The sequence below is a fragment of the Cygnus olor genome, chromosome 3 (genome assembly GCF_009769625.2).
Source record: "Cygnus olor isolate bCygOlo1 chromosome 3, bCygOlo1.pri.v2, whole genome shotgun sequence".
In the NCBI taxonomy this organism is placed as follows: Eukaryota; Metazoa; Chordata; class Aves; order Anseriformes; family Anatidae; genus Cygnus; species Cygnus olor.
This window is the reverse complement of record NC_049171.1, coordinates 63,897,215-63,924,937: the sequence shown is the minus strand read 5'-3', so window position 1 is coordinate 63,924,937 and position 27,723 is coordinate 63,897,215. Positions and strand designations below refer to the sequence as shown.

General features: G+C 36.8%; 1 protein-coding gene across 1 annotated transcript in view; it reads right to left on the bottom strand.

Moving 5' to 3' along the window:
• Nucleotides 1-27,723, bottom strand: part of ADGRG6 (adhesion G protein-coupled receptor G6) — a 63,486-nt gene that overhangs the window by 13,704 nt on the left and 22,059 nt on the right. Inside the window, exon 3 of the mRNA XM_040552007.1 lies at nt 5,041-5,382. Coding sequence (XP_040407941.1) covers nt 5,041-5,382 — 342 coding nt within the window. The remainder of the gene's footprint in view (nt 1-5,040; nt 5,383-27,723) is intronic.

Sequence of the window (27,723 nt, the reverse complement as noted above, 5' to 3'; positions counted from 1 at the left end):
ATATCGCAGTAGAATAAAACCTCCATTACATTCCTTGACAAACTGAAGACTTTTGTTCCTGAATTCTGGTAATATGTTTCTGCAATGCATTAGGCATCTTCCCGTTTTGTCCCCGGCAGCCTTCTGGTTGAACACTGCAATCGTGTTTGTGAATATTTATATCGAAGCTGTTCACTCTTTGCAAATATTTGTGTCAGTAGTTTAAGATTTGGGACAAGTATGTAGAAATGGCTAGTCCTCTTGCAAAAAATGCACTGCAGTAGGGGTATTTAGGCATGGGCAGAATTACTTTGTCTCTGATTTTTATTAAGTATTCTCATTTGCACTGGCAAAATGGCAGTCACCAAATGTAAAAAACAGTATCTAATGACATATGCTTTTTCTCCATGAGTGTATTAATGACAATTCTGCTGAGTCTACTTTGGAGAACATTATTTTTCAAAATAAAGTGTCAGTATATTCAGTTTTATAGGTACATTTATGGCAGAAAATTTCTTGTAGTAAATTTCTCCACATAAAGAAGTTTCAGGTTATCAGTAATGAAAAAGTATCAAAGTCAACAAGACTTGTTGCAGCCGTTCTCGGTTTTACTTCTGGCTCCACAGTTCTGTGGCAGATCGCATTGCCAACAAATGTCTTCCAGCTCTCTGACAGGCTTTGACAGTGCATGTGCTGGAAACGAAACTGGATTTTGTTAGACTTGAAGAATAATTGTCACATTAAAAGCACGGTCTCCCCTGGGATTTTTAAATGATGGTATGTCAAATGCTAATTATTATACTTGCTCCCTTTTCAGAGTGAAATAAAACTTTGCATTCTGAGGGGGTGAGATATGTGAGGGAATGGTGACTGTCATGCCCCATTCAGGAAGAGACAGACATATGGACTATAAAGATCCTGTATATTCTATGGCATTACACTTTCTTTTTATCAGCAGCTTGCAGACTCTGAGCTCCAGACTACCATATTTGGATATATGAAAGGACATAATTTGACCAATACAAACTATAGTAAAATAACCTAAAGCATTATACATTATCTGCCAACCCAGCAACTGAAGAATGGGACGGAAGAGAGAAATTCTGGGCTTTTATAGTTACTAGATTTACTTCATAGATTTTTTTGTTTGTTTGTTTCCCAAGCACAAAAGTATGTTGGAACAATTTTATAGATAGAAAATGTGTTCAACTTTCCATCGAAAACAAGGGCATTTTTTTCATGAGTTAATTATACAGTACAGTTCTTTATGTAACATGGAAAGTGTTCCAGAAGAAGTATAAAGATTCGAGACTTGGAAAAGGAGAAAGCTCATTCATATGAGCACCACCCAACCTGTGTTAGGGTGGTCAGGAGAGCTACGGACCACCTGGTCACATTTAAAAGGTGTAAGAAGAGAAATAAACAGGGAGAATCCCACTGCTCTGGTACTGAACAAATCTCCTCAAAATTATTGTACTCTTCTGACAGATTTAACCATTGGCACCTTCCCCCTACAGTGAAAGGGCAAAACTGACAAGTATCTTGCACATGTGGAGAAAACAGAATCCTGCCATCAACATTAAGAGCTCTCTCCCAGTTGCTGTTGTACAGTCAGTCATCATACTGATGAATTTCAGATGTTAGTACTGGAGAAGCTGATTAGTCTCTGAGGGAGAATATATATATACTCTTGGTCTGTTCATTCAAGTGTTTAGACTACATGCAGGGTGATGTTAAACTGTTTCTGTTAGGAAGATAACTGGATTATAATGAACAGGGTTTACTTTGGACGCATTGCTATTTACTTATGAAAAATGTACAAAAGTCTTGGCAGCTGGGGTGCAGCAGAAGCAATCAGCAACAGGCAGCTCACTGTTCTAAAATCCACATCTGCTTTTATGGGAGTGCTGCGATGACAAGAAGTCTGCCTCTGCTTCTTTTTAGAGACCCTTCCTTACTTGTCTTTGTTTCAGCTATCTTACATCTCTTACATGCCTTTACACACAAGCAACCAAGGCGTCTCTTGACTATTTTACAATCGCTTGTGGGGAAAACTGCTTTCCTGCCAGCTGATGGGCTTTTGAGCATGGTTCGGTGCCTTGTGTGGTGGTTTCTGCTGTTCCTAGCTTCACTGCTTTCAGCTGTCCCTCCTTTGATGCTGGAAGAAATGCACCAGCTTTAATGGTGTCTACACACTACATACCTATTTGAGAAGTTTTGTTGCAGTGAATGCTGCACTGACTCACCCTTTAATCTGGGCTACAGCAGTACTACTCAAATTTGTGCTAATTTATGTGACATTGTCTCAAGAATTTCTGCATTAACAGAGGTCTGTTGGCTCTTCTTCCTCTCCATTGGGTATCTGAGTGAGTTCAACTCATCAATGGAGCTATTACTTACACAGTTAAGTATTACTAGAAAATTATTTAACAAGCCAGCTCTTCAGCTGCTGTAAATTGACATAATTCCCCTAAGAGTAGCAAAGCTATATTCATTTACTGCAGCTGAGGATATGGCCTATCTATCTGCTTTTGCTGTGTTGCATGTGTGTGGGCAACCAGCTTATGTATAACAGGATGTGCTCTGTGAAACTCGGTTTGAAACCACTGTTACACAAAACTGAGCAGTCACACAAATGCTGTTCTATTCTCAGCCAGTTCCCTCCCCAAACTCATTTGCTCTTATTTATTTTTCCTCACATATATTTCGCCTTGTGTACATTTTGTATTAAGATGTATTATTAGTATCTTTATAAGTGCAATTTCTAGATAGCAAACTGCTGTCTGTCTTTGAATGGCCCTTTGCATTCCACATACATATTTCTTTGTCAAAGTCAAAATAGAACAAACCACTTAATTTTATTATTTACATATGATCATTGCTGAGAAATGACAGAAAACATGATTAGAGTACTGTAACACCATACCCCTCTCTCTGGAAGAAATTCATGATATTGCCTGGGTATCATGTTTATGATGGTAAGAATGGTGCCAGTTTGACAATGGAGCTTTGACACAATGACCTGAAATGAGTGGGTGTAGCACCACCCCCCTGCCTTTAGGAATTCTCTGCAAGAACAGGAAGGCATTGCACTGATGTCTACCATGAAGATGCATTGTAATTTTAGCACGTGTGTTGATGTCTGATTGTCTACATGCTTTTATTTTTTTTTTCTATGAAAGGAAAGCACTATGTTACCTTTAACCAAACTCCTTTTCTGTATCCATCGCCTGGTTAAAGGCTGCCATGCAGAATGTGGCCTATAGGTTATAATTGCCCTAGGTGCACACAGCCACTTGTCCTTTATAACGTCCACAGTCAAAATCAAGAATTTAACTGAGAGTTATAGATTTGGAGTAAAGAAACAAAAATTTAGGAACCTTAGATGAGATAGCTTAAGAGCAGGCCTTAACACGGAGTGCCCGAACTAACATATAATATTGAAATATGTTGCTGGTGAAGATCCCTGACACCTTTACTCACAGTGGTGAGTAGCCTTCTTATTCAAAATAAAAGGGTATCTTCCAAGACTTTTTAACTGTAAGGGTGCTATCTGTGAAGGTAAGGTACTGTTCAATTTGGCAAGGAGGTAATATTATTGAAATACATTACCTATTGTATGTATAATACAAATGATTTTCTAACTATATATGTGGCCTTTTCTTCTTCTCTTCATTGAATACATCTGAGGATAATATTGCATCTTTCAATTCCTGCTGAAAGTTATCTTATGTCTTATTCTTAAACATTAAAATAGCAAAGAGGAATAATGCAATAAATCATGTTGCATAATCTGATTGCATACCATTTTATATGATCTACTTGATTTAACAACTTGCTGTACAGGACTTGCTGTACTTTCAAACAGAGAAACCTTTTCAGAAAATTTGTTTCCACTTACAGAAGAGAACAGGTGCTCCTGGAGTTATTACTATACTCTCTCTGTCAGCATGAAAGGATCTCAGCATAAAGAAATATTTTTAGTTCCTCTGATATGACTTTACCTTTTTTCTTTTCAGAACTGCAAACTAATTTTCCTGGCATAATCAGGACTATTTTTGTCTTATAATTATGGAGGTTGTTATGTTTATTATTTTAAAATATTTTATGTGTAATAGGTATTTTGACTTTTTTTTTTTTTTTTCATCAAAAAGGTATATTTGTGACTGAGAACTGAAAATCTCCTTGCTCTGTGTTTCTACGCAACCAGCCAATACAACATAAGTGTAATGTGCTACATTTGGGCAGTCCCCAGTGTCAGGACAGACTGGGTAATGAATTGATCAAGAGCAGGCCTGCGATGAAGCAGTAGGGGATACCAATGAATGCCTTAAACAACAAAACAAATATCAGTCACATATTATTTGTCTTCTTATCTTCTCCTAGGGTGAAAAGCATGGGTGTCTTTTTTTTTTTTTTTTTTTTTTTCCTAATTGTTAGGCTTTTTAAAATCTAAGCATTGTTACATATTTACAAAGAGAAAGAAAGGTCAACCAACTGGAATGAAAGGTAGCAGTTTTGCAGTGACAGTTCATCTCTGGGAGTTTACGCTACAGACTGGAAAAAAACTGTGAGAAAGTTCTGCCTTTTGCACTAGTAGGGTGCAAACTATAGGGTGTTTCACTGGGCCAAAGGTTTTGGCTGGCATTGCAGCTGTTGGCTAAGCTCATGCTCATGCTGGCCTTTATGTTACTATGTTCTTCTGCAGTTACACTGACACTAAGGATGTGTCCCGCTTCTAAATCTCCCAACATAAATCTTCAAAAAGAGACAAACTTGGGCCTAAAATTTTTGCATGTGAAAAGTTTTCTAATGCACTTAAGGATGTCATGTCCTGGAAAAAAAATATATATATTTATCAACAGAAAAATAAATTAATTAAAAAACATACCAGAGAACTCTGTAGTTTCACCCTGCAGCCTCTCCATCTCCTGTCACCCCTTCCCTTTTCATGGAGCACTTGACTCTGTCAGAAAATGTCATTCTAATAAACTATAAGAAATTTCCTTCTAGCAGGACATTTTAGCTATTAGAGGTATGAAATGCTTTGGGTTTACTTACTTCGTACATAGCTGGCATTAAAACCTTTTTTTTGGATACTAAAGTCACTTTTAAAGGACACAATCATTTCATTTCCAGTAGAATTATATGATAATCCCTTGGCAGTGATTCCACAGAGGTTCATTGGGATCTCTCCATTGTCCAATGTCAGTGAATCATAAATGCAGCCTGGAGCTTCTTCAATGTCAAAATCAATAAATGTTAGCTGTATGATGAATCCATGAGGTGCTCGGATGATCCATTTGCATGCTTGGCTGTTGGGATAATCACTGGGGAAGCATGGAGAAGTGAAAACTCCAGAGGGGTCAGTTAATACAGTCCTACAGTTGTAGCATCCATGAGCTGGCAATGTAAACAGAGAAAGGTCAGAAAGAGTGATAATTTAACAGCAAATTAATCATCAACACTGTCTAAATATATTTCTATACAGAAAACCAAACAGAGATGGGAGGAAGACAGGCAGAAAAAGGCTTTGTTTCTAGCAAGCAAAATGCTAGAGGAATAATATGGCAAAATAATATTTTACATAAGAAATCTTGCAAATACAAATTATACCATTAAATATTTGTTTGTGCATTCAATATATATCTGCCATGCATATTGACCCATTGTGCGAACAATGGTGAAGAGAAAGCAACATTTTTGAATTATCCAAGGCAAATGAATTGTTAAACTGAAACTTCTAAGATGACTGGTATCATTTATATCTTTTGGCTGCTGGACAGATGCTGACTGCTGCTATTCCAGCAGCTCCATGCCCTGCCCTTGTTCCCAGTGGAATGTCCCTGGAATGCAACAGCACAAGAGATGGGCTGAGGAGCCACAGCAGCAACATTCCACAGAGTCCAAGGTTAGTCATCAGCACTTCCGGCAAGTGCTCTCCACATCACCCAGAAGGGTAGCAGTGAGCTACTACTGGCTTTTGAATCAACAACAAATTACTGCACTCTTCCCATGCTGAGTCAGCTCCATTGATGTTTGTGGCAGTCAAGCTCTAAAAAATTCTTATCTTTTCCTGATGCACCTTCGCTCACCTGCTGTTCTTATCCATGACAATTTCAGACCCTGTTAGTCCACAGGGATGCATTTCTTATTCTTTTTGTATTTGCCCTTCTGTCATATATTTACTTAGTGTGTTGTTTGATATTATTACTGTGAATTGCCCACTGTTAAAATCTGCAACCATTTGCCAAAGCAGTGCTGAACAAACTAGGTGGGAGCAGAATATTACCAACAGATAACCAATGAAACTAATCAGCACATCTATGCTGAATCACATTCCAAACATTTCATTAGGACAAGTGTGCATCAAGTAATATAAGTTTGAAAAAAATAGGAGAATACGAATATGTATTATTAGTTGTCTATGCCAAAAGCAGCAAAGTAAGTTGTTGTTCAAGTATTTAGGGAACAATCCTAAGAGAGTAATAAATACAACACACTTCTCCAAAGCACCCTTTATATTTTTTTCCACTGCTTTGTTACTGATACTGTTTAGTCACATTCATATAGTGTTCAGCCTTAGCAAATAGAGCCTGACTCTGGGAACTGACATGGCAAAAAAAAGGAAGCAGCTTACATCTGTAAAGAAAATTCTTAGGTATATTTTCCAGAGTTCTTATATTTTTATTTGCAAATCATGTATTCACATGGCCCATAAGAGGCAGAGATTAGTAATTAACTTGTCTTCCAGAGCCAAATGCAGGCTGGCTACATAAGAACTATGGAATGTATATTTGAGAAAAATAATATTGTCTTAATGATTTACAAGTACCTTTGGGAAGATGTGGTACTTGTGACATTGGAAAACATGATCTGTGTAGTACAAGCTGGAACCCGTGCAATCTAATTTCTCTGCAAATCTGAACAGCCAAAGGACTATGTTCACCTGCCCTGAAATCTTACTCTTCCATTTCTTAACCAGAGAGAGAATATGTACTTATTAGTATGGTGAATATAAATCCTGGAGTTGTACAAGCAGATGACAGCTTTGTCCAGGGGATTTTACAGAGATACGTATCAGTTTTCAGAGAACCACCCTAGACTGAGGGGAGGAGGAACAGGAAAAGCACACACTGAGCCACAAGCTGCTGCAGGCTCCTAGTCCAGGGCAAGTGAGCCTCTACAAGGCAGAGGACAGCTCAGGCCATGGCGGCCTCCAGCTGGAAGGCTCGGTGATTCATACTTCTGCTTTCGTTATTTCTAGGATGAGGGCTACAGGGGCTGAAGATCTGGCAGCAGTGCTGTACCCACTCTTCTACCCATTCCTGATAGAGAAATAAGTGACACAGAGCTATCTGGGCAGTTGAGAGTTTTCCCTGTGAATCAGCTGCACCCAGATGGACCTGGAGACAAAGGTTCAATACCAGCAGGTTATGCAAACACATGTAGGTGCTAATGCACCCTCATTCAGCATTGGACCCCTAAAGGTTATCTTAATGGCATTATAAAACAATGCTGGCCAGAAGAAATATGCTGTTTGTCAATAAAAGCAATGTCTAGTGTGCACCTCAAACTCGTAGGATATTACATTCAGCCTGAGACTGGAGAAGTAAAATTTGTCCATAAGAAAGAATACGGACATTCCTAGAAGCCTGCATTTACTAATTTTATTGATCACCACCAGCCTAAACAGAACTCAGCTGCTCTATTTTTCTTTCTCCTGATTATTTAAGCTGTGTTAAAAAATGTCAGTACATTTAGCAAAAATACTTTTATTTCTGCTTTCATTATAAATACTAAAACATAAAAGTTATTTTACTGTTTTTTCACCTTTCATCTTCTAACACATTTGCTAACATATTTTTATTATTATTATTATTATTATTATTATTATTATTATTATTATTATATCTGTATTGTTTTGTTGTTTTTACAGCACTAATAAAAAAAAGGTAAAAAAAAAAAAAAAAAGGCCCTAAATTTAGTTAGGAAAATAAATACTGTAAACTTTACATACATAGGAGAAACAGATTTGGTGAGCAAAATAGTTTGCTTCTTTGAAGTGGGTTGGTTCTGTTTTGGCATAGTCGCTATTCTGTCCATGACTGCAATTTGAAGGAGAAATATCCTGTTTTCATGCAAATGTCCGCAATAGTAAGTAAAAAGGAAAGAAAACAAACAACAAAACTATATATAAACAGAATGGTTTTGAATGGAACTTTTTGCAAAGCTTCTCATGAGACAGTTATTTTTCTATAAACACCACCTATTTTACTCATTAAAGAGAAAAATTGCTGTGGCAACCCTAGGCTGTCAGCCAAAGCTGACAGATATTTTGCAATCCTATTGGCCCAGAGCAATTCTTAACTGTGGATACTGAATACCTACTGCAATACATACAATAAGCATTTCTGTAAGCAATATGATATATTTAATTGATAATGGGAACAAATTTAGGTATAATATTCTTTGTCAGGAATCACACCCGCAGAACTTGCCCGTCAAATGTTTTGGTTTCACTCTAGACTACAGGAAATACATTCTGCAGTGAAAAAAAAAAAAAAAAAAAAGCCTTCAACTTTTCTTCCTCTCTGAATATGCTAAAAAAAAAAAACACAACAAAACACCCTCCCAATAAAGTGAAATCAAGCACTTGATTCCCACATTTCCTACATTGAAAGTTTCACATGGCAACCCATTTGTTTCCTTCATGAGAACACTGTGGAGAAATACAGCTTTCATTTCATTATCACATTTTTTTTTTCTACAGGACTCATGCTTCATTTAATAAATGAATAGTTAACAATTTAGTATGATGCTCCAACAGTATACTAAAAAGGAAAATTAATAAATTCCTCCAGAGTGTTTTAGAGCTTTCACAAATGTTAATTGATTTCAGAAGCTGTTGTAGAATCAGCTTTTTCCTTCCTACCATGCCCATTTTATAAGGATACAGTTAGGCACAGAGATAATGTGCAAAAATGGCAAAAGTTTCCATGGGTTTTGGGTTCCCAATCTGCGAAACAAGAGTACTGATTTTCCTTAACTACTTAGTATTTGTACAGCAATTTATATGTCCAACGCACACTACCAATGACTTTAAACTGCAGCTGGGAGAGCAGACTGCCAATCTGGCCCACTGTAGAAAATCTAAAAATGAGTACTTAGTGGTCAATGGAAAACTTTGGTCATGACAATTTGGCCATCTTTAATAGGAACTTGTCAGTAAAGGCAGGGAGAGAATTCTGTTCTTATGGTGGCCAATTTTCCTAACCATAAGACCACTTCCTCTCTTCTGTGAGTTTCCTGCCTATCTCACATATATACCTTTTAATTTCTTCAAAGAGAAGGATGTGCTATACATTTCCTATACCACGCTGAATCATTTGTACTAATACTAAAGGGCTGAGGGAAACAGTATGTGACCAACTGAAGAGACTAGTGTGACTTATGTGACTAACAAAGATAAGCACATACAAAATCCATACCCCATGGAACAAAACTAATAGCCTACCATGTCCCATCAGCAAGAGACCCCTTGTCTCTTAAGAGCTCCAGCACAGACTTCCACTTGAACTTGAGCACCTGGGTGTTCTGAGATACACAATCTGAAAGTGACTTTCACAAACCAGTTGTGGACAGCTGAAGCCACAGTCAGACCAAGAGCTACAGCGTTGACCCCCAGATTAGGGAAGGAAACATTCTGTATAACCGTTTCCCATACATTCACATTGCTCTTTTTCTACTTCTTCTTTCATGTCCAACATATTCCAGCACTTATCTCAAAAATCTGTGTTAATAGTCATATCTTCCTTTAGCTGTTAATATTTCTCTGTTTCTCTCTGTTGCCATCATTTTCCCCTTAAAATTCATATTGTGACCCATTATACTCTGCACTTATCCATCAGACGAGTTCCAATTTCTTCTTGATCTGCTCTCCCTTCTACTCCTATCCAACCATGGAGAATTGCTGGGCAACAAATTTTGTTTGGCCAATAATTTTTTTTTTAAAAAAGGAAAAGCAATACGGTTTGGGACACTGCCCAATTCAGCCCTAAAGGCTGAAAAGTTTGTGAAGGTTAGGATCAAAAGAAAATATTGTCTATAGGGAAAAATATCTGCTCTTATAACTCATATGTTACACAGTTTATTTTCAAACTAAGTTACACCTTGCAATGGGATTTTTCTTTTCCTGTCCATTGGCTGTAGCATGGAACTGGCCTTCTGCACAGCATTTTCCACCTGACAGAAGTGTAAATGACTACATAGAGCGTAGGCAGTGGCACAGGATACCAATGATAGACTGTGTGGGTTGAATTAACGCTATTTTTCAGTACTTTTTTTTAATCCATTGAAAGGCTCCCTCATAAAATTTTACTTTTTTTTTTTTTTTTTTTTTTTTTTAAACAAGATTCTGTTCTGGCATGAAGTTTAACTCTACTTCTCCCTGTAGAAAAGATGTCTTTTATATGAAAATATCCTGAAATAAATCTATGTAACTACAGGATCAAATTTTCAGAAAACAAAACAAAACAAAAAAAACAGCATATGTTAACTTCTCTCCTATTCAAGGGAATGATAAAATCTCCCCTGCTGACAGAATTAGAGTAACCCTAAACCACAGAAAATCTTAGCTACGCTACCTAGCACTTTAGGTATAAAAAGCAGTACAGAGGTAATTATGATTTGCTTTTGTGCAGACATCTGAGAACCTTTAAGCACTTTGCATATATTTGAAAAGTTAGCACTTACAAGTACTGTCACTTTTGACAAAGTAAGAGAAAAGCTCAGGAAGGTGCCACGATGCAGTCACTTATACACACAGCAAGTGTGTGGTAAAGCCCAAAATAGAAGTGAAACCTTACAATCATTCCCAGTGACAGCATTGTTTTGTTGAGCATTAGGCAATAAAAAGTCTTTCTTTATAATAAGCAACTATTTCCCACCCCCTATTTCAAGGGTGCCATAATAGAGCAGATCTACAGAGATGAGATATGGCCAAACATTAGGTTAAACATATTTATGACTCCAAATAGATGGGTGAATGAGGTCAGTAGTGGACACACCTGCAGACAAGTAAGAGGAAGGGCCAAACCACCAAGATGTGGGTGGGCTGGAATGGCTACAGAAAAAACAAACCCATATAATTTCAATATGAGACACAAACACTAAACCCAGAGCAGCAACCACATAGCAAAGGCTTCAACAGTAGCCCATCTATCTTCCCTTTAAAAAATTATTTCAGATGTAAAGGGAATCTGTAGATGCACACAAATATCTATATGAAAAATTTGGATACATTTATTGCAGATAAGTGTCTAGTCATTCACTTTGGATATAAAGGAAATAATTCTCTGCATACTCACTGTCATCTATAGGATTAGATCTATACAAATTTTTGTGCAAAACAGCGAGCACTCTTCTGCACTCTTCTGAAGCCTATCCACACCAAACCATGATGTCTGCTCTGTGCTTAACCCACAATTTGAGTTCTTTCTGAGGAAGCAGAAATGAGAAGATGTGAGAGGATTACTTCTGTTTCTTTATTTACTTTCCAAAGTGTAGAAACTGTTTGATCTCCCACAAAACATCCTTGTCTTGCTACATTACACTGGCCCTGAGAAAAAATTACTAAACGCAACAGATAATTTAATGTCAGCATGCCAATTTAATGTCAGCATTTAATGTCAGAATCTTCAAATTAATCTTTGTCAGAATTTAATGTCAGAATCTTCGAATATAATAATAATCCTAACTGTCAAGCCAAATTAATTTTAGTCACTTTTTTTTCTTTTTTTTAGGGGTGGGGGGGCTTGTTAAATAATGGACAAAAACAGTATAGAAGGATTATCTGTGCAATAAACTGAAGGAAAATAACATGTATAAAACATGTATAAAAGCTTGTGCCTGCACATACCATGTGATAGGGCTGAGGCCTACTGATTGAGCATATGATTGTGTTTGTGTGGGAATGTATCTGTCCTCTGATTTGTAATAATACTAAACTATTTCTACATCAGCATTTCTACAGTGTGCACAGCCTTAAATTCATAAAAATCTTGAGCTAATCTTAAAATCTCACTCGTATCATTTGGATTTAAGCATGCACTTAAAATTCAGCAAATATTTAAAGTCCCTTCCTAAACAATTATGCCTTTGAATCCTGTATTTGAGGCTTTACAGTTATGTCTTCAGCCTTGCACCCCCCCTCAAAGACATCTGAATGGGGAGATCATGACTCAATAACTGCTGTCATATGAAAATGACAAGGGAGGCATTGCACGGACACAAGCAGTGAAGAAGACTGTCCTATTCATTCTCATTCTGACCATTTTCTTTTCCTTCTAAGGAAAGGAGTAATTACTGAACTAGCATATGCCAATGCCCATTCAGGGAGAAAGATCCACTCTCAGACACGTTGCATATGAAAAGCTGGTAACCACGTGGTTAAATAATCAACCTGAACCATTTTTATACCTGCCCTGATGTCCATACAGCTATCCATACTCCTTGTTCCTGTCCTTCCACAGGGCGTATTCTACATTCCCAGCTTGCTGACTGAATTAATTTGGGGTAAAGGGTCTTTTTTTTTTTTTTTTTCCAAACTGTCACAAAAATAGATCCTTCCAATCTGTGATTTTTTATTTATTTATTTATTTATTTATTTATTTATTTTCCCAGAATTACTTTCTTCCTAAAGTTCAGGAATGGCAAAGTTTATTTATAATGCAGACCTTTCTAAAAATGCCATCGAGCCAAAGTCCCTTATCCCCTGTCTTTCCCACATAAAAATAAATGCATTATTTCTCTGGATAGCATTCAACCCCACCCCATCACCCTTTACTAGTAGAATATTACATTAACTTCCAGCTTTACAAGGGCATCAGTAGCAGGCTTTAACACTGGACAGTTTCTGTTTGGAGATATCAATTTTTTTTATATATTTTTTTAATTTCTTCTGCCACTGAACAATTGAAGTGCTGGTTACCAAAGCACCTGGCAACGTAGCATAAATGTGTAGTGTAAATTATAAAAAATGAAAACCAGTGTAATTTAAATCATTCTCTAAAACATTTCTAAAGTACTTATATTAACAGATGTAGAATATATAGAATCCCCAACAGGATAAACATTACCAGTTTTTGTATGGAGCCACCTGCATGGACTCATTAGCTATATATCCAGAAAAATTCAAAAAATAAAAATTTTATGAACTTTACAACTTTACATTATCCTACTTCAGCTGCCACACATATAACGAAATGCAATTTGCACAGCGTGAATATAACAGAGACATAATTCGGAAGAATTTTTCATCTCTGTATTACTCTTAGTTTGCAAGTGTGATTTTTCTGTCTATTTGTAGGAAACACTACTTTCAGCACTATTAAAACCTCAGCCCAGACTCTAATTTTGCACCATTCCCATTGCATCATCTGCACAGTACTCCTTGTACCCAGCAAGAATTCTAGGCCTCCATATTCCTGACTGGAAATAGCACATAACCCTGGCAAAGCCTTTTATAATTCAATGAAAGGAAAGATTGTGCTCTCACAAAATAATTCAACAATTGGGTTTTGGGCACGGAAGCCAGGAGACAAAGAGAGTACTATGTCCTGGCCAGTGATATCAGCTTGCCTCGCATCTTCTTTTGCTGATGCAGTATGTCTTGCAGCATACTCTAAATGGTTGAACCAGTTGGTGCACCTAAGAATAATAAAATGCTAGAACAGAATATCCTCACAGGGTAATTTATAGGCATATATGAACATGTAACTGCTGTCTATGAAGTTACTTATTATTATTCCTGCTTCCTATTCCTCTAACCCATCCTTCTTACCAGATTATTAAGAAATTAAATTTTTACTCACATGAAATCAGAACAGCTTTTTTGTTTGTTTTGTTTTGTTTTGTAAGAAAAGAACAGGGCACTTCATGAAATTACATGTGGCAAATGGAAAACGGATAAAAGACAATATTTTCTCATACATTACAGTGTTAGCCTGTGGGACTCTGACCTTAAAAGTATTAAAGCAGGGAATATAATATTCAGAAAGATAACAGACGTTTCTCTAAGTATCTAGAATACATCAGAATCCCTGCAGGCATATGATAATTAATAAGAAGAAATGTAACTATAGGAATTGTAAACCTCATGGCTTATACTTGAAACTAATCTCAAATAGCTCATCAGGGAAAGTATCAATAACTTCATCCTGATGGCTATAGTGAGGAGCCATGGAGCATAGTCCCAGGCACTGGGATGTGAGTGCCAGTGCAGCCAAAGCGCTGGCCTAACTCCCAGCACTTCTCGGGCAGGACAGACAGCTCATGTCCAAACTGTTCCTGGGCATGGCTCACCAGCTAGTGCAGGCCAGGTACTGTTCCCAACCTACAACCCAAATACAGCCACCCCAGTTTTTATAATAGTATGAATCTGGGATGAGTTGGCCTGAGTGGCAGAGAACAGTCCTGGGCACTTCTGATTTTCTAGAATAGAAGTGGCCAATGCATGTGTGGGAAAGTAACTGTAAGAGGCAGAGCACTAGGCCCTATCTTATATGTCTTATGTAGGAGCCAATCCAGCAGTTCTTGCTAGTTTTGGTGGTTTGAACACTGCACATAAGTCAAAAAGGAACAGGTTTACAATTTCCAACACAATAATCAAAATTATCTTTCAGGATACACTTGAGGTTAGTAACTACAGTAATGTACCAAAAAAAAAAAAAATCAGAAAGAGCAAAGCTTAATTTTGAAATCTGAGGTTATGTTTAGGAAAGCAGAAGTGCGAATAGTAAATTACTCACTCATGAAGCATTAAGCACAAAACACAGGCAGAAACCAGCTACGACAAAAATCAGCAGCATACTTTTCACTAAACCAAGACATCACAAGTTGATCTGCTCTTCTTCATGACAAAACTGTATAACATGACCCTACATTTAGAGAGTTTTTATTATTCGTTTTCATAAATAAATATATAAATAGTAGTGTGATTTTCAACAGGACAGAGGTGGAGTGGAACATAACACTGATTTAGGGTCTAGAAAGCCAATTCTTTCACAGGCTGTCGAATCTCTGCAGGGAACTGATCTCTTGGTTTCTCCAGATTAGCATCGCAAATGGCTCTTAAGTGGAGTCATCCAGATATTGACACTGTCAGCATTTGTTACATGACAGATCTCCAAAATGTTATCATAGCCCTGGGGAGGTCAGAGCTGATGTTCTTCTTTCTCTCAGAGTGGGATGTTAGCATAGGTACAGAGACATTAGAAATTCATTGTGTTTCTAGATATTCCATATTGCCATTATGCCTCATTTTGCTCTGGAATTCCATAGGTATTTATTTATCTTGCCACTAAAAGCTCTGACCCCTTTTGATCACTCTAGCACATGATATCCTACCTCCTGACAGCAACTGACTTTATCACAGCAGTAACTCCAGCAGATTTTGATTGATCTGGGAAATTGAGGGAACCAGCTACAATAGAAGAAAATATATTCAGAGCCAGGGTGGGGGCCCTGCACTGCCTGTTTCCCCTTAGTTGTTTGGTTTTGTGCCAATGAAAATGGAAGTGGAAACAAACACACTGACTGGGTAAATCTGCCCTGACCCATATGAGTAGAGTTCACATTGTAGACAAAGTTATGGATTTCCCCCAGAGGGAGGGGGTAATGTGAAAATCCTGTGTTACACCCATTGTAACTTAAGAATATTTTCATTGGCATTCCTGTGATAATCTTATAAAAATAACAGAATTGACTCGCTAGTGTTGGCCTGAGTTGGACTTTTTTCCACAAAGTAACAGAAGTTTTGGACAAAGAGTGGCATTAAAAATATTTGACAGTTTGGTTTAGATATACTGGTTTGAAAAGTATTAACTTTTATGTATATGGGCTATATATATACTATATATATAATATACAGTATATTATAATTTAATATATATTAAATATAATATATAGATATAACCATATAATTTATGGTATATGGGCTAGTACAATAAACATACAGGCTAACATACGCATAAATAAAGAGAAAATTAGTTTAGGGAAGGGATTGGGTGGGAAAGGTGATTTTTTTTTGGTGAGGTTGCTGCGTGTAACATAATGGTTTCAAACCACATAACACATGGAATCACAAATCAGGCTGAAATTCACAGGAATGATCATCAGGAATGTTGTATTTTTGTCTAACTCGACAAGAAGGTCTGGCTACTGGCTCTTAGGTCTTCAGTTGTTGCATTGTTACTGAAAGGGTCATAACCACAACTGAAGTAAATCCATGAGGTTGGGTAGCTTCTTCAACACAACTGTACCAGCCAGTACAAGCTAAGGAGGTGTGTGAGTAAATACATTCTTGGGTATCATTTAAGTGTCATGCTTGCCAGGCAAACTGTTGAAAAATGAGTGGGAAAACAGCTGACAATCTGACAAAGAGTGATTTGTAGGAATTTGAGATCCCACCAGATTGCACTGACTTGGGGTACAATAAAGTTATACCTGGGCACGGGTCATGTTCTTGGTAAAACTCAGTCATACACATGCATACAAGAATTAAACTTCTATATATGCATTGGACACAGACTAAAGATATTGTTAGAATAAAATTTCTGGATAACAGAATATTTTGTTCAGTGCAAGTAGACAATACTGTCTCTTCATTGTTTTACAAAAAAAAAAAATCCAACACATACCCAATAGTAGAATAACATCCAAATTTCGTTTGACCTCAGATGCATTCAGCGTCTTTTATTGCTTATAAGACTACAGTTCAGTTGCAGAGTTTTCTTTCCAAGGCTGCAAAGTTGGAAAGCCTTTTCTGGCTGCTACTCTCAGTATTCTGAGGGTATAAAGTATAGAGTATGTATACTCTTCTCAGAGTTATAGTTAAAGCTATTCCTTAAGTTTTATATTATTATGTGTTGAATTTTGGGTCTATATTTTTTTAAGACTTTCTTTAAATCTATCCTAGAAAATCTGCTACTAGAAGAAGACTTGGATCTTCTACAGTAGAGGTTGAAACTACTTAGATTTCATTTGCTGATGTTTAATAAGTTACAGATATTATGTACAATTACTTTGCACTGGAATTCACTATTAGAGCATTCTAGACATACTGGGAAATACTGATTCAAAAGCCATTTCCAACAGTGTCTTTGATTCTTTTTTAGGGTTTTATGATCTGTCATTTCTAATAGTCTTCAAAGTATCTATTTCAATATGATTTGAGCCACTTATATTTCAGTACGTTAGTTTTTTCTGGGTTCTTTCAGGAAGCTATAAAAAACAGATGCTGTCAGTACTTTATCTGCCTCATCTAATCTGCAAGAAGGAGCAATCTAAGTCAAAATATTAGTGATGTTTTGATTTATGAAACACCACAGAATAATAAGAGTTTTTCTGTTACACACAAGGAAATATTCTCTTCTCCACTACCACACAAAAATCAGTCATGTTTTCACTTTCCAAAGATAATAATATATTCAGCGTTAACACATTATTGAATCAGTTATGCCCAGAGCAGATCATGGTGTTTCTATCAGAAGTAAAGATGGAAGGGAATGGTATATCTCACTCAAAACAGTAATTCTTTCACTGTTGTATTACTTATTTCCACCCCTGGTTTGTCAGTGTACTTCTTTTCATAAGAGCAGAAAGGAAAAGATTATGAATGCAGACAGCAAAGTTTTATATTAAACTGTCTAGTGCCTCCTTATTTATTCCATTAAAGTTACAATGACTGATTTTTGTGTGGCTATATCTGAACCTTTTATTTTTGCCAGTCTGGTCTATGTGATTTATTTTTCTAACCTCTACCCAGTTCTCCAGCAGCTCTAGCCACTGAACTCCCACTGCAATCAATCAAGAAGTCTCCCTACACATTCCAGTGCTTTTTCCAACTCTATCAGCTTTTTCTACCCTTTCCCTGGAGAAGAATATTCCATGGATGAATGGATTTTAAAGTTAGGAACTTGACTCTGATCAAATTATATGCATTTAACTCCTTGAGGATGTACAGTGTGTGCCCCACTTCTCTTTTTGTGTCTTGCTTCTTTACTGAAAGCAAGAAAACAAATTTTAAATTTCCAAATCAGAAATAAATAATTTGTCTAACTGTGTCTTTCTCACCAACTATGACTGCTCACTACATAAAAACCAGAAAATATTATCTTTAGCAAAGAAACTATGATAGGCTTGACTAAGTTTCACTTGAAAACATCTCTGTTAAATTTCAAAATGCTTTATGTCTTTTTTTTAAATTATTTGTCTACGTCTTAATGAACAGGTCTCCAGTTATTGATGTGATATTTTTAACACATCTGCTACAATGCTAAACAGGTCTCTGTGTTCAAAATATCTATCACATTTTGTTATGCAATACTGGACAGCTTCAACAGTCAAATACCAAGAGAATTCAACTCTCCATTGAAAGAGAAATTCTGAAAATAGACTTACGACTTCTTGTTTCCCCAAAACAAAATCAGCAAGTTTTTCAGCTTGAACATATTATACAAACAAGGCTTTCTTAATCTTAAACAGAACTTGCTTCTTAGAAGGAACTTACTTTATTTTCTGCACTGGTTCTGCAGTCATCAGCATTATTTGGAAACAACATCTAAAACACTTGCCACTTAATGGAAACTGCAGAGTTTTACAATTGACCGGCTCTGTAATTTCTGAAACCAAATCAAGCCAATCAACCAGAGGAAACTTCTTTCATGAATCTGTTATTTACATGTAAAGCAGACAGGAAAAAGGTATTTTGTTAGCTCTGGAGACACAGTTTAAGAACGTTTTAAAAGATTAGGAAGTATAATGACAGGTGCACAGTGTTCCTTGAAATGTGACAGGAAGAGAGTATGAGACAGAACTTTATGGCATCATCCTCCTATAAAACTAAACGGACAAACTGTTCTCTCTTAATAATGACTATATGCTAACATTTACAACCAAGCACCGTACCTTTACTTGACCTTTAACACATTGTACTGCACTAATTGTCGTAATTATTCAAATAATGACAGCCAAGCCCTAGTTTGCTTCCATATTCCTTTTGCATGAGATTATTTTAAAATATTTTCCAGAAATATTAAACTCAGAAGTGATTTCATATTCAACAAAGCTTTGAAGTTCTAGAAAGCCAAGTGTCATCATGTCAAAACTCAACGTCCTCACTTTGTAACTTTTCAGCTAATGGTTCTAGTAAAAGCCACCCTCAGAAGACACCAGTGACAGAGGTGCTCTCCTCCTCAACAGTTACAAGCACAGTTTGTTATTACAGTTCCACCATTCCCAATGAAAGCTTATTTCAAGGCCACAGTTAAAAATGTATCTTATTGTTTAGAGTTGGAGTCCATTTACAGGTTTTCTCTGCCTTTGCACCTGAAATACAAAGTAATAATAATATAAAAGTATATGTTTAAGATCTGCTATCAGCACTTAATATCTACACAGAATATCTGGACCCCTTTGAGAATGAAACCATAGTTTGGCCACAGTTTTGCTATCATTTAATCTTTCAAAACCTCTGAGACTGAATGCTTCAAGAGAGTAAGTCCTGTGTCTTCCAGTGTTGGAGTCTTACTGACATCTAAAATAAAACAGGCATAAAAGAGAGAGCAAACACACAAGAAACCTTAATCAAGTTCTAATTCTGAACACCTGACTCTGAAGTGCCATGAGTGCTTACAGTTCCCACTGCTTTCACATTACTTACCTTTGATTATAGTTTTTAATCACAATTACTCTGTTCCTGCAAATACTCAAAATCTTAAAGTTGGTGATACAGTAACCGTTGAGTTAGCATTTCAACAAGCAATGGTGCAAGTTCGAAGATGCAAATATACCAGCGTGGAGAGTATAAGCATGCTTCTCAAAAAGAGGGAGGAGTATTCTGCCTCTTGAACATAGATTTACTTTGCAGTAACAGTCAATAACAAAAGTTAGAAGCAAATAGTTAAATGACAGTATGCTTTCGACTATGAATACAGGGCTGTGATTATGCAGAGTTAACTGCAGGGTTTGGAGGAAGAAGACAACAGGACTATCTCAGTGTTCTGGCATAGAATAACATCAAAGTAATTTGCCATGGGTAACAATTAATAAAAATCTGTGGAATATAAAATGTCTGTCAACTACTATGGCACAGACTACTGCCATTACTTCACATTACATAACATTGCATTACCTGTATGACCTTTCACTATGTGCTAAGTAGAGCAGCTAGGTATTTAAACTTGCCTCATACAGCATGCTACTAAGCAGCACAGAATCACAGAATGGCTTTGGTTGGAAGGGATCTTAAAGACCATCTAGTTCCAACCCCACTGCCATGGGCAGGGATGCCACCCAGTAGATCAGGTTACCCAGGGCCTTGTCCAACCTGGTCTTGAACAACTCCAGGGATGGGGCATCCACAACCTCTCTGGGCAATCTGTTTCAGTGCCTCACCACCCTCATTCTTGTGGCTCTCTTTTCTCTTTTTAATTTCTTCATCTATGCTGTGTAGCCTAAACTGTTAAGCTGAAAACCATAAACTTAGGTTCGCAAATGAACCCAATAATGACTTTTATCTCAGCTCTTTTATGACTTATCTTGATGATCATTTCCCTGCATTGAAAATTCACTTCAGGGGCTAATGAACCATATCAGTAAAGTGTTCAAAAGCAGTCTGAGGAGACTGGTGTGAATAGTGTCTGTCTCCCACACCCGCGTCCTATCATCCTGTCAAGCACAAAACTAGGGTGAACTCTGTTCATTGTTGTATACCCAGATGCTCTAGATATTTTATCAGAAGTCCTGATAAACTTTTAAAAACAGGAATTCAGAGTAATAAATTTCAACTTTTAAAAAAGAAAATATGTTTAAACATATATATGTATACAGTTTAGATATTATACTATAAATATAACATATTATGTAAAATATATCTTATTCTCTTTATTTGAGTTTGAGATTCTATGTTTACTAGAAGCTTTTCTTCTTTCATGGTCCTTGGCCAGACCATTTATTTTTAAGCTTCATCCAAAACTCTTAACTTGAAGCAATGTTCTCACTGTTCACAGTGGGATTTAGATTAAACCCTGCAGACTCAATCATGAAAAAGCGTAGTTGACCGTAAAGGAACCTCACTGGGTGACTTGACATGGTCATATACAGTTTTTGAAGTAGAAATAAATTACCTACTTTACAATCCTAATGCAAAGAAATAAAACTATAACAATTTTTGATATGGAGAGTATACTACCTATGTATGTTTACATATATATCCGATCAGGAAATAATAGGCAAATGAGTGCAGGAAGTTCTTGATATTACTTCATTAATCTTTGGTGTTAGTTTTGAGTCATTATTCAAAGCATATAGAACGAAGAAAAAATCTGCACAAGCAAGAAGTGAAAGGAATCTGACAAATAATTCTGTGAATGTTGCCTTACGTCCCTCTATCTGAACACAGAAAGTAATAAGAATTAATATAATGAAATAGATCCCAGAATATTTCCAAAGGGAAAGAAAAACATAAATGCAAGGCCCAATCCAGGCAATACATTAGCTTAATAGAGGTTGGGTCAAGAAAGGTAAAAAGTGGCCTAAAACCACAGAACTACTGTTTTGTGAGTCCTAGCTGTAACACAAGTCATGATAGGAAAGCTACAAACATAGAAGATGTGCTAAAGCATACCATGACACCAATTTGTTTGCTAAATGAACATAGCATTGTACTCACACAAGGTGAAACAGAAAAACACAAAGTTTGTCAAAAAACATTGAGGCCTAGATTTGACTCTCCCTTTCTCCTAACAGTATCTCCTCAATATGACATTCAGCGTCCTGAAAGCAAGGATTTACAGAACATTCACAGGCTCTTACTAGCAGAAATTAGGAAAAAGCATATTAATGCTGCAGGATATAGACTGGACCCTGCCATGCAGATCTGCTAAACCATAGCTCAGAATACTTAGCAAGCTGGTAAATATACCTTGCCATGCCATGGTGAGATTTTTTTTAGTGGACCTATTTCACTTACACAAGCAAGAGACAAATGAGTCATGAACAATTACATAACAGCTCTGCACAAGTTAGTCCAACACCATGTCTGTGGGAGAACTAAGCTGGACAGGCTGCTAGAACACTGAGGAACAAGGAGAAAGAGTCCAAAACCATCATTAAGAAACACAGAACAAAGAGGATAGAGTCTATGTAAACAGGAAATAAAGGAAGTCTTGCATTTCACCCTGACCACAGTGTCCAATTGTCATGGATAAGAAAAATTAAACAATTCCTTTCAAACTACTTATGTGCACAACCAAGCAGCCATTGTATTCTGTGTTCTGCTGTGTCTACCTAAATCCACCTTGCTATAGTCCTGTGACAGCATTATTTCTTCAACAGTAGTCAGTGACTAAGGTTTGAACTATGGTAGACTCCTATGGCAGGAATGGCAGAATTTTAAGGCAGATCATCTGAATTTTATTTTGATTTATGACAGACACACTTTGTTATGAATAGGTCTTTGGTCAAGAGTTCAGTCAATAAAACTTAGCAACTTTATTTTTTCTTTCTTCTGGATTTTCCTATCAATGACCGTCAGCTAGTACCTCAGCTAAGACACAGTCAATATAATGAGCTTCTTAGTCATGGAAGCTATTCCTACTTATTCTAATTACTCAAGTTGACCCTAATGCCAAGATCTGCTCTTGCCCAAGAGTTAAAGAATTATTTTACCTACTTTCTTAAAAGAGACAGGCTACTCCAGATCTACTAGCTCTGATGAAATTAATTCTATTTAAGCTATTTTAGCAGCTGTATGGCTGGCACTAGCACCAATCATTGCAATTTTTTCAGTGAAAGTTAAAGAATAGAGTGGGCAAACCATCAGGGAAGTCTTTGGTATAGTTCAGGATAACACATGATATCTCGCACTCAGTATGCTCAGAAAAGTGGAGAAACCTTTTAATATCTGTAGGTATTAAATCTAACATGAACCTACTATCTGCTCAACTGATCCAGACATGTTAATGTGGTGTAGCAAAGAAAATAACTGGAAGATAAAAAGTGACAGCTGATAAACAGATCTCCTGGTAAGTAGCATAGGAAAACTAGACAGGAAACCTTATTTAAAAAAAAAAAAAAAAAAATTGCTCCTTCAAAACAAATTTTTGCGAAATAAATAACTTTAGATGTCACCTCAAGTGAATCAGAACATGACTTTAAAACATTAAGGCATTTTTTTTTCCAAATACTGAAGTCAATTCAAAGCAAAGACTGAAAAATTTGCTTTGAATTTTCAAGGCAGTATTTTTCTCCATTATCAAAACATTGAGGACACTCCTTCCTTGGAGATCTTCAAAAGCTGTCTGGACACAGTCCTGGGCAACCTGCTATAGGTGTCTGCTTGAACAGTGGGTTGGACAAGATGATCTCCATAGATCCCTTCCAGCCTCAGCTATTCTGTTGTTCTGTGATTTTGTGATTAAAGCTAGAATTTTTATCCTGTTGCATTTCTTCATAATTAATATACATTTCAGTTTCAACAACAACAAAAATACATTTAAAAAAAAAGTCTGATTTAATAAAAACTCCATTTCCCATCCAATCAGCTTTCCAGGAATTGTGGTATATTCTTTCTTCTCTCTCTCTCTCTTTTTTTTTTTTTTTTTTTTAAGCATTATTGCATTATTGTGCAGTAAACTTTGTGGAGAAACCTGTAGCCTGAAAAGCATTCAGGTGCTCAGATAGCTTTGCTGTGACTCTCATTGCTGCAGAGGTTTCTCCATCCAGGCAGTTCTCATCCCTTCCTGTATTCAGTCTCAAGACTACTTAGCCAGAACAGCCAAAACGGGTTCTGACAATATACAGTACTAACAGCAATTATAGCATTTTATAGCATGTGACAATTGAGTCATCATGTTCAGGCTGCAACAACTACAAGAAGAAAAATTCTTATAATAGCTTACATGTTAAATGCTTACATATTTTCTTCAGTCAGGTCTGGATTGGTTATGAAAATGGCAGAACACTGGCTGATGGTCTACCTAAGACACAGATGGGTCAAATGCCTTCCTTCCAGATATGGGAAGCCTACAATGCTGAACAGACTTATTCATGTACCCACTCATATCCATGCTACGTCATATAAGCAAAAGGTTGATGTAGTCTTGGTCTAAATGGTCCTTTGACCAAATCACATGCTGCACTGCATGGCAGTAACGGTGGCATGCTAAATATTTTTTTGGCTCATCTGGCAAATCTGCTGCAGCCTGAACTCTATACTTAAATAAAATCAATTTCCATCAGCAATTTTAAGCAGGTTTTATTTAGGGAAATAACAGAGGAATATTTGTAAGTAATCTGAAAACCAATGGCTTCATCACTAGATATGACTTGCAAGCTTTTGCCAGAAGTGTCAACATTTATTTATGACTAGACAGACAGTTGCATCTTTTGTTTTGTTTTGTTTTTTTCAAACTTCTTGGTTGTTCACAAATTTTATCTCTAGGGCTGAGTCTGTGGACAAAACAAATACAAAATGATAACACAGACAAAATGTGAATATTGTATCTTAAAACAATTGACCATACTAACTATCCAAATGGGACAAATCAAAAAAAGAAAAAAACGAATCATATCATGCTTATGTTCAAATCTTCTCAGTAGAATAAAAATAATTCTATTTTGTGTGTCTGTGAAGGGGTTGTTTTCTTTGCTCCACCAAAGAAAAAGGGTTAAGTGATGCAGGTGTGGTGGAAAGGTGCCTGGAGAGGTCTGGAAGCCCAACCTTACAACAGCTGTCACTTACAACAGGTGTTTACAACACAGTGGTGTGCTTACAACAGGTGTCACTCATACTGATAAAACTGCTGCTGCTTGACATTGTTAGAGAGTGTAATAATTGTGATGAATTAGTGTTGTTATAATGTGGTGAAGGGATGAGGGGTGGACTGTGTGTAAATTGTCCACCTTTGTTAGTGTGATGACGTTATGTTGATTTTGGTGTGGGGAATTTTTTTGGTTGTGAGTGAAGTTTGTGAAGATTGTGTGATGAATGTTGATGGATGCATATTTCAATATATTTAAATATACATATTAATATATTTAAAAGGCGGTCCCACCTCCTCCAGCAGGAGCCACACATTCACATCCCTTTCTTAATGGCTGCGAGGCCAGCTTGGGCCGTATGTAGCAAGGCTATGGCTGCCCAGTTGCCTATAGCAGACCTCTGCTCAAAGCAACTTGTCTACTCTGCCTGAAGCTGGTCCTTCTCCCAGGACTGTATTGTCAAGACTAACGAAAGGCTCAGTTTCAAAATCCAGAGTAGGAACTGTTATAGGAAATCACCTTGTTCTGGTTCTACTCTATGGCTCTCAGCACAGATGCAATATGGAACGTGTTATTTCATAGCAAATGACAATAAGAAAATAGTCGTTCCAGTGTAGAAATTTTTTAACCTTGAGAAGTCAAGGTGATGATAAACATTGTTGAGAACCAAAAAACTATAGGAAACAGGTATATTAGAAATGTATTACAATCAGAAGTACATGATCTTCCTCCTTACTAAATTAGTAAAATATAATAATTTTAGAATAGAAATGAGACAAAAGAATCCTAGAAATGATATTCGTGAGGTATAAAGATGCATACTTCTACTAACTTCTTGCCCAGAAGACTACCTTTGCACACCAGTAATATCATTAATTTTAAAAGAACTCTATGAAGAAGAATTCTAGCTGTGAATCATGCCCACTATCTTTATATTTATCTGTTATTTTGTAATCTGGCATGTGTGAAAAGCTACAGTTCTACTTGTAATACTGATAGCTCAAAAGTATTTAAAAGCCTAACAGTTTAAATACATTAAACAATGTGTATTCTTGTTCACACTATATTGTTTAATACTTAAACAGTCTTTAAACCAATTTTGTTATTCTCTGCAAATGCAATCCTTGCTATTTCATCTAAAAGTTACAAGCCTTCCTGTTCTGAGAAAACAATCACTTTCCAGGAAGTAATAGTATCAGAAGTTTCTTGGCATTTGGGTTTACTAAAAAAACAAAACTAGCATAACAGTGTTATCTGTCACTTAGAACAGACTTCTGCGTGCTCGTTCAAATATAAATAATAAAAGCCTCTTGAACTAGCTGATCTCTGAACTGTCCATCAATAAGAAATAACTTATCCTATTTATCTGACCATGTCCATGTGCACATGAGGTTATTCAGAAGTGCTACATTCCTTTGGAGAGTGATAGGAATGTTAGTCCCATGATCACCAGATCTGCACTGTACAGAGGTAACAGACTTTTCTCTACATTTGTGTGAGACTGTGTATAACAATGTGGTGAATTGCAGACTATTTTGGTTCCTTCTGCATTTCTGTTCATTCCTGTCTCTTCTGCACTTCAGAAGAAAGAAGAAATCCATGCATTCTTTTTGCAATGATGGTTGTGCTCTTTTCTCCCCATCACAGTCTGAGGGAGCTTCATATAAAAAAACACATTTGATTCCTTCCTCGAGATAAACAGTGTGGTCTAGTCAGTCACTGTAACCGACAAGGTTCTTCTGCTAATGTTCACAGCAGTGAGTTGCAAGAGTGTCTCTAGGACAAAATCATAATGAGGAACTACCAGTCAAGCGAGCTGCTCAGACCTTTCATTACAGTTTAATAAAGTACTAGTAATAAAGTACCACTCAGTCCTTTCCACTGGACATCAATGTGAATAAACACATCCTATTATTTTCAATACCACTTCTGCAAGATCCAAAGCACTGGAACAGCAACATCATTACCAGTTATTCATCCTGAAATCTGCTAATGTTAACACCTGTAAATATTGCCAGTAATTGGCAGTCAGGTAGAGCTGGTTTACTCCAATTTTATTTTTCTCATTGAGCAGACTAACACCTCAACCACCACAAGGGATCTGTGGTATAAGAAATGCCAGAATTAGTTGACACGTGGACAAATAAAATCTATTTGGGAAAGTCAATATGACTTCTGTAATGTGACATTTTGTCTTACAAACCTCTTGGAGTTCTCTGCAGAGTTCAGTCATGCTACATGGGTAAATGTAACCCAGATGACACAGTTCACTTGGATATCTAGAAAGCTTTTGGCAAAAATTTTGCCAAAGGCTTTAAAGGAACATAAGCAGCCATTACATAATTTGGAAGGTTCTGGCATGGATAAATAACTGGTTACAAGGTAGAGCTTAGGAACAAACATGAATCTGTAAGAAGGTGAGAAAGTCACAGGTAGAGTTCTACGGGTGTCTTTGCCGTGAGCCACATTAGTTAACATGTCCAGAAGGTACATGGGAAAGCAGTAAAGCAGTACAAAGTTTGTTGAAGATATAAAACTACTCAAGGTAGTAGATACCTTGAAGGCAAACTGTAAAGAACTGTAAAGTTGAGTCACTTATAAGACAGAGTGACTAGGCAATAAAATAATAAATAAAATTAAACGTAGGTAAGTGTAGACAGAGTCCTGTGTTCACTAAAAGTACTTAACTGGCTTTCAGTGCTTGCTGGATATTTTAATGTAGGTGTATCTCTCTCTGGTCCTGTCTCTGGCCCTATTTTCAGACTGATGACTCCCTGGGTCATTGCCTCATCCTGTCTTTTCACCCTACTCAGACAGCCCCTGCAGGACTGTACCTGGTCAGCGAGGGCCCTTCCTATTCTTGGTCACCCCAACTTCAAGATCCTCTCCATCTCATATCCCACCTTGCTCCTACTGCTC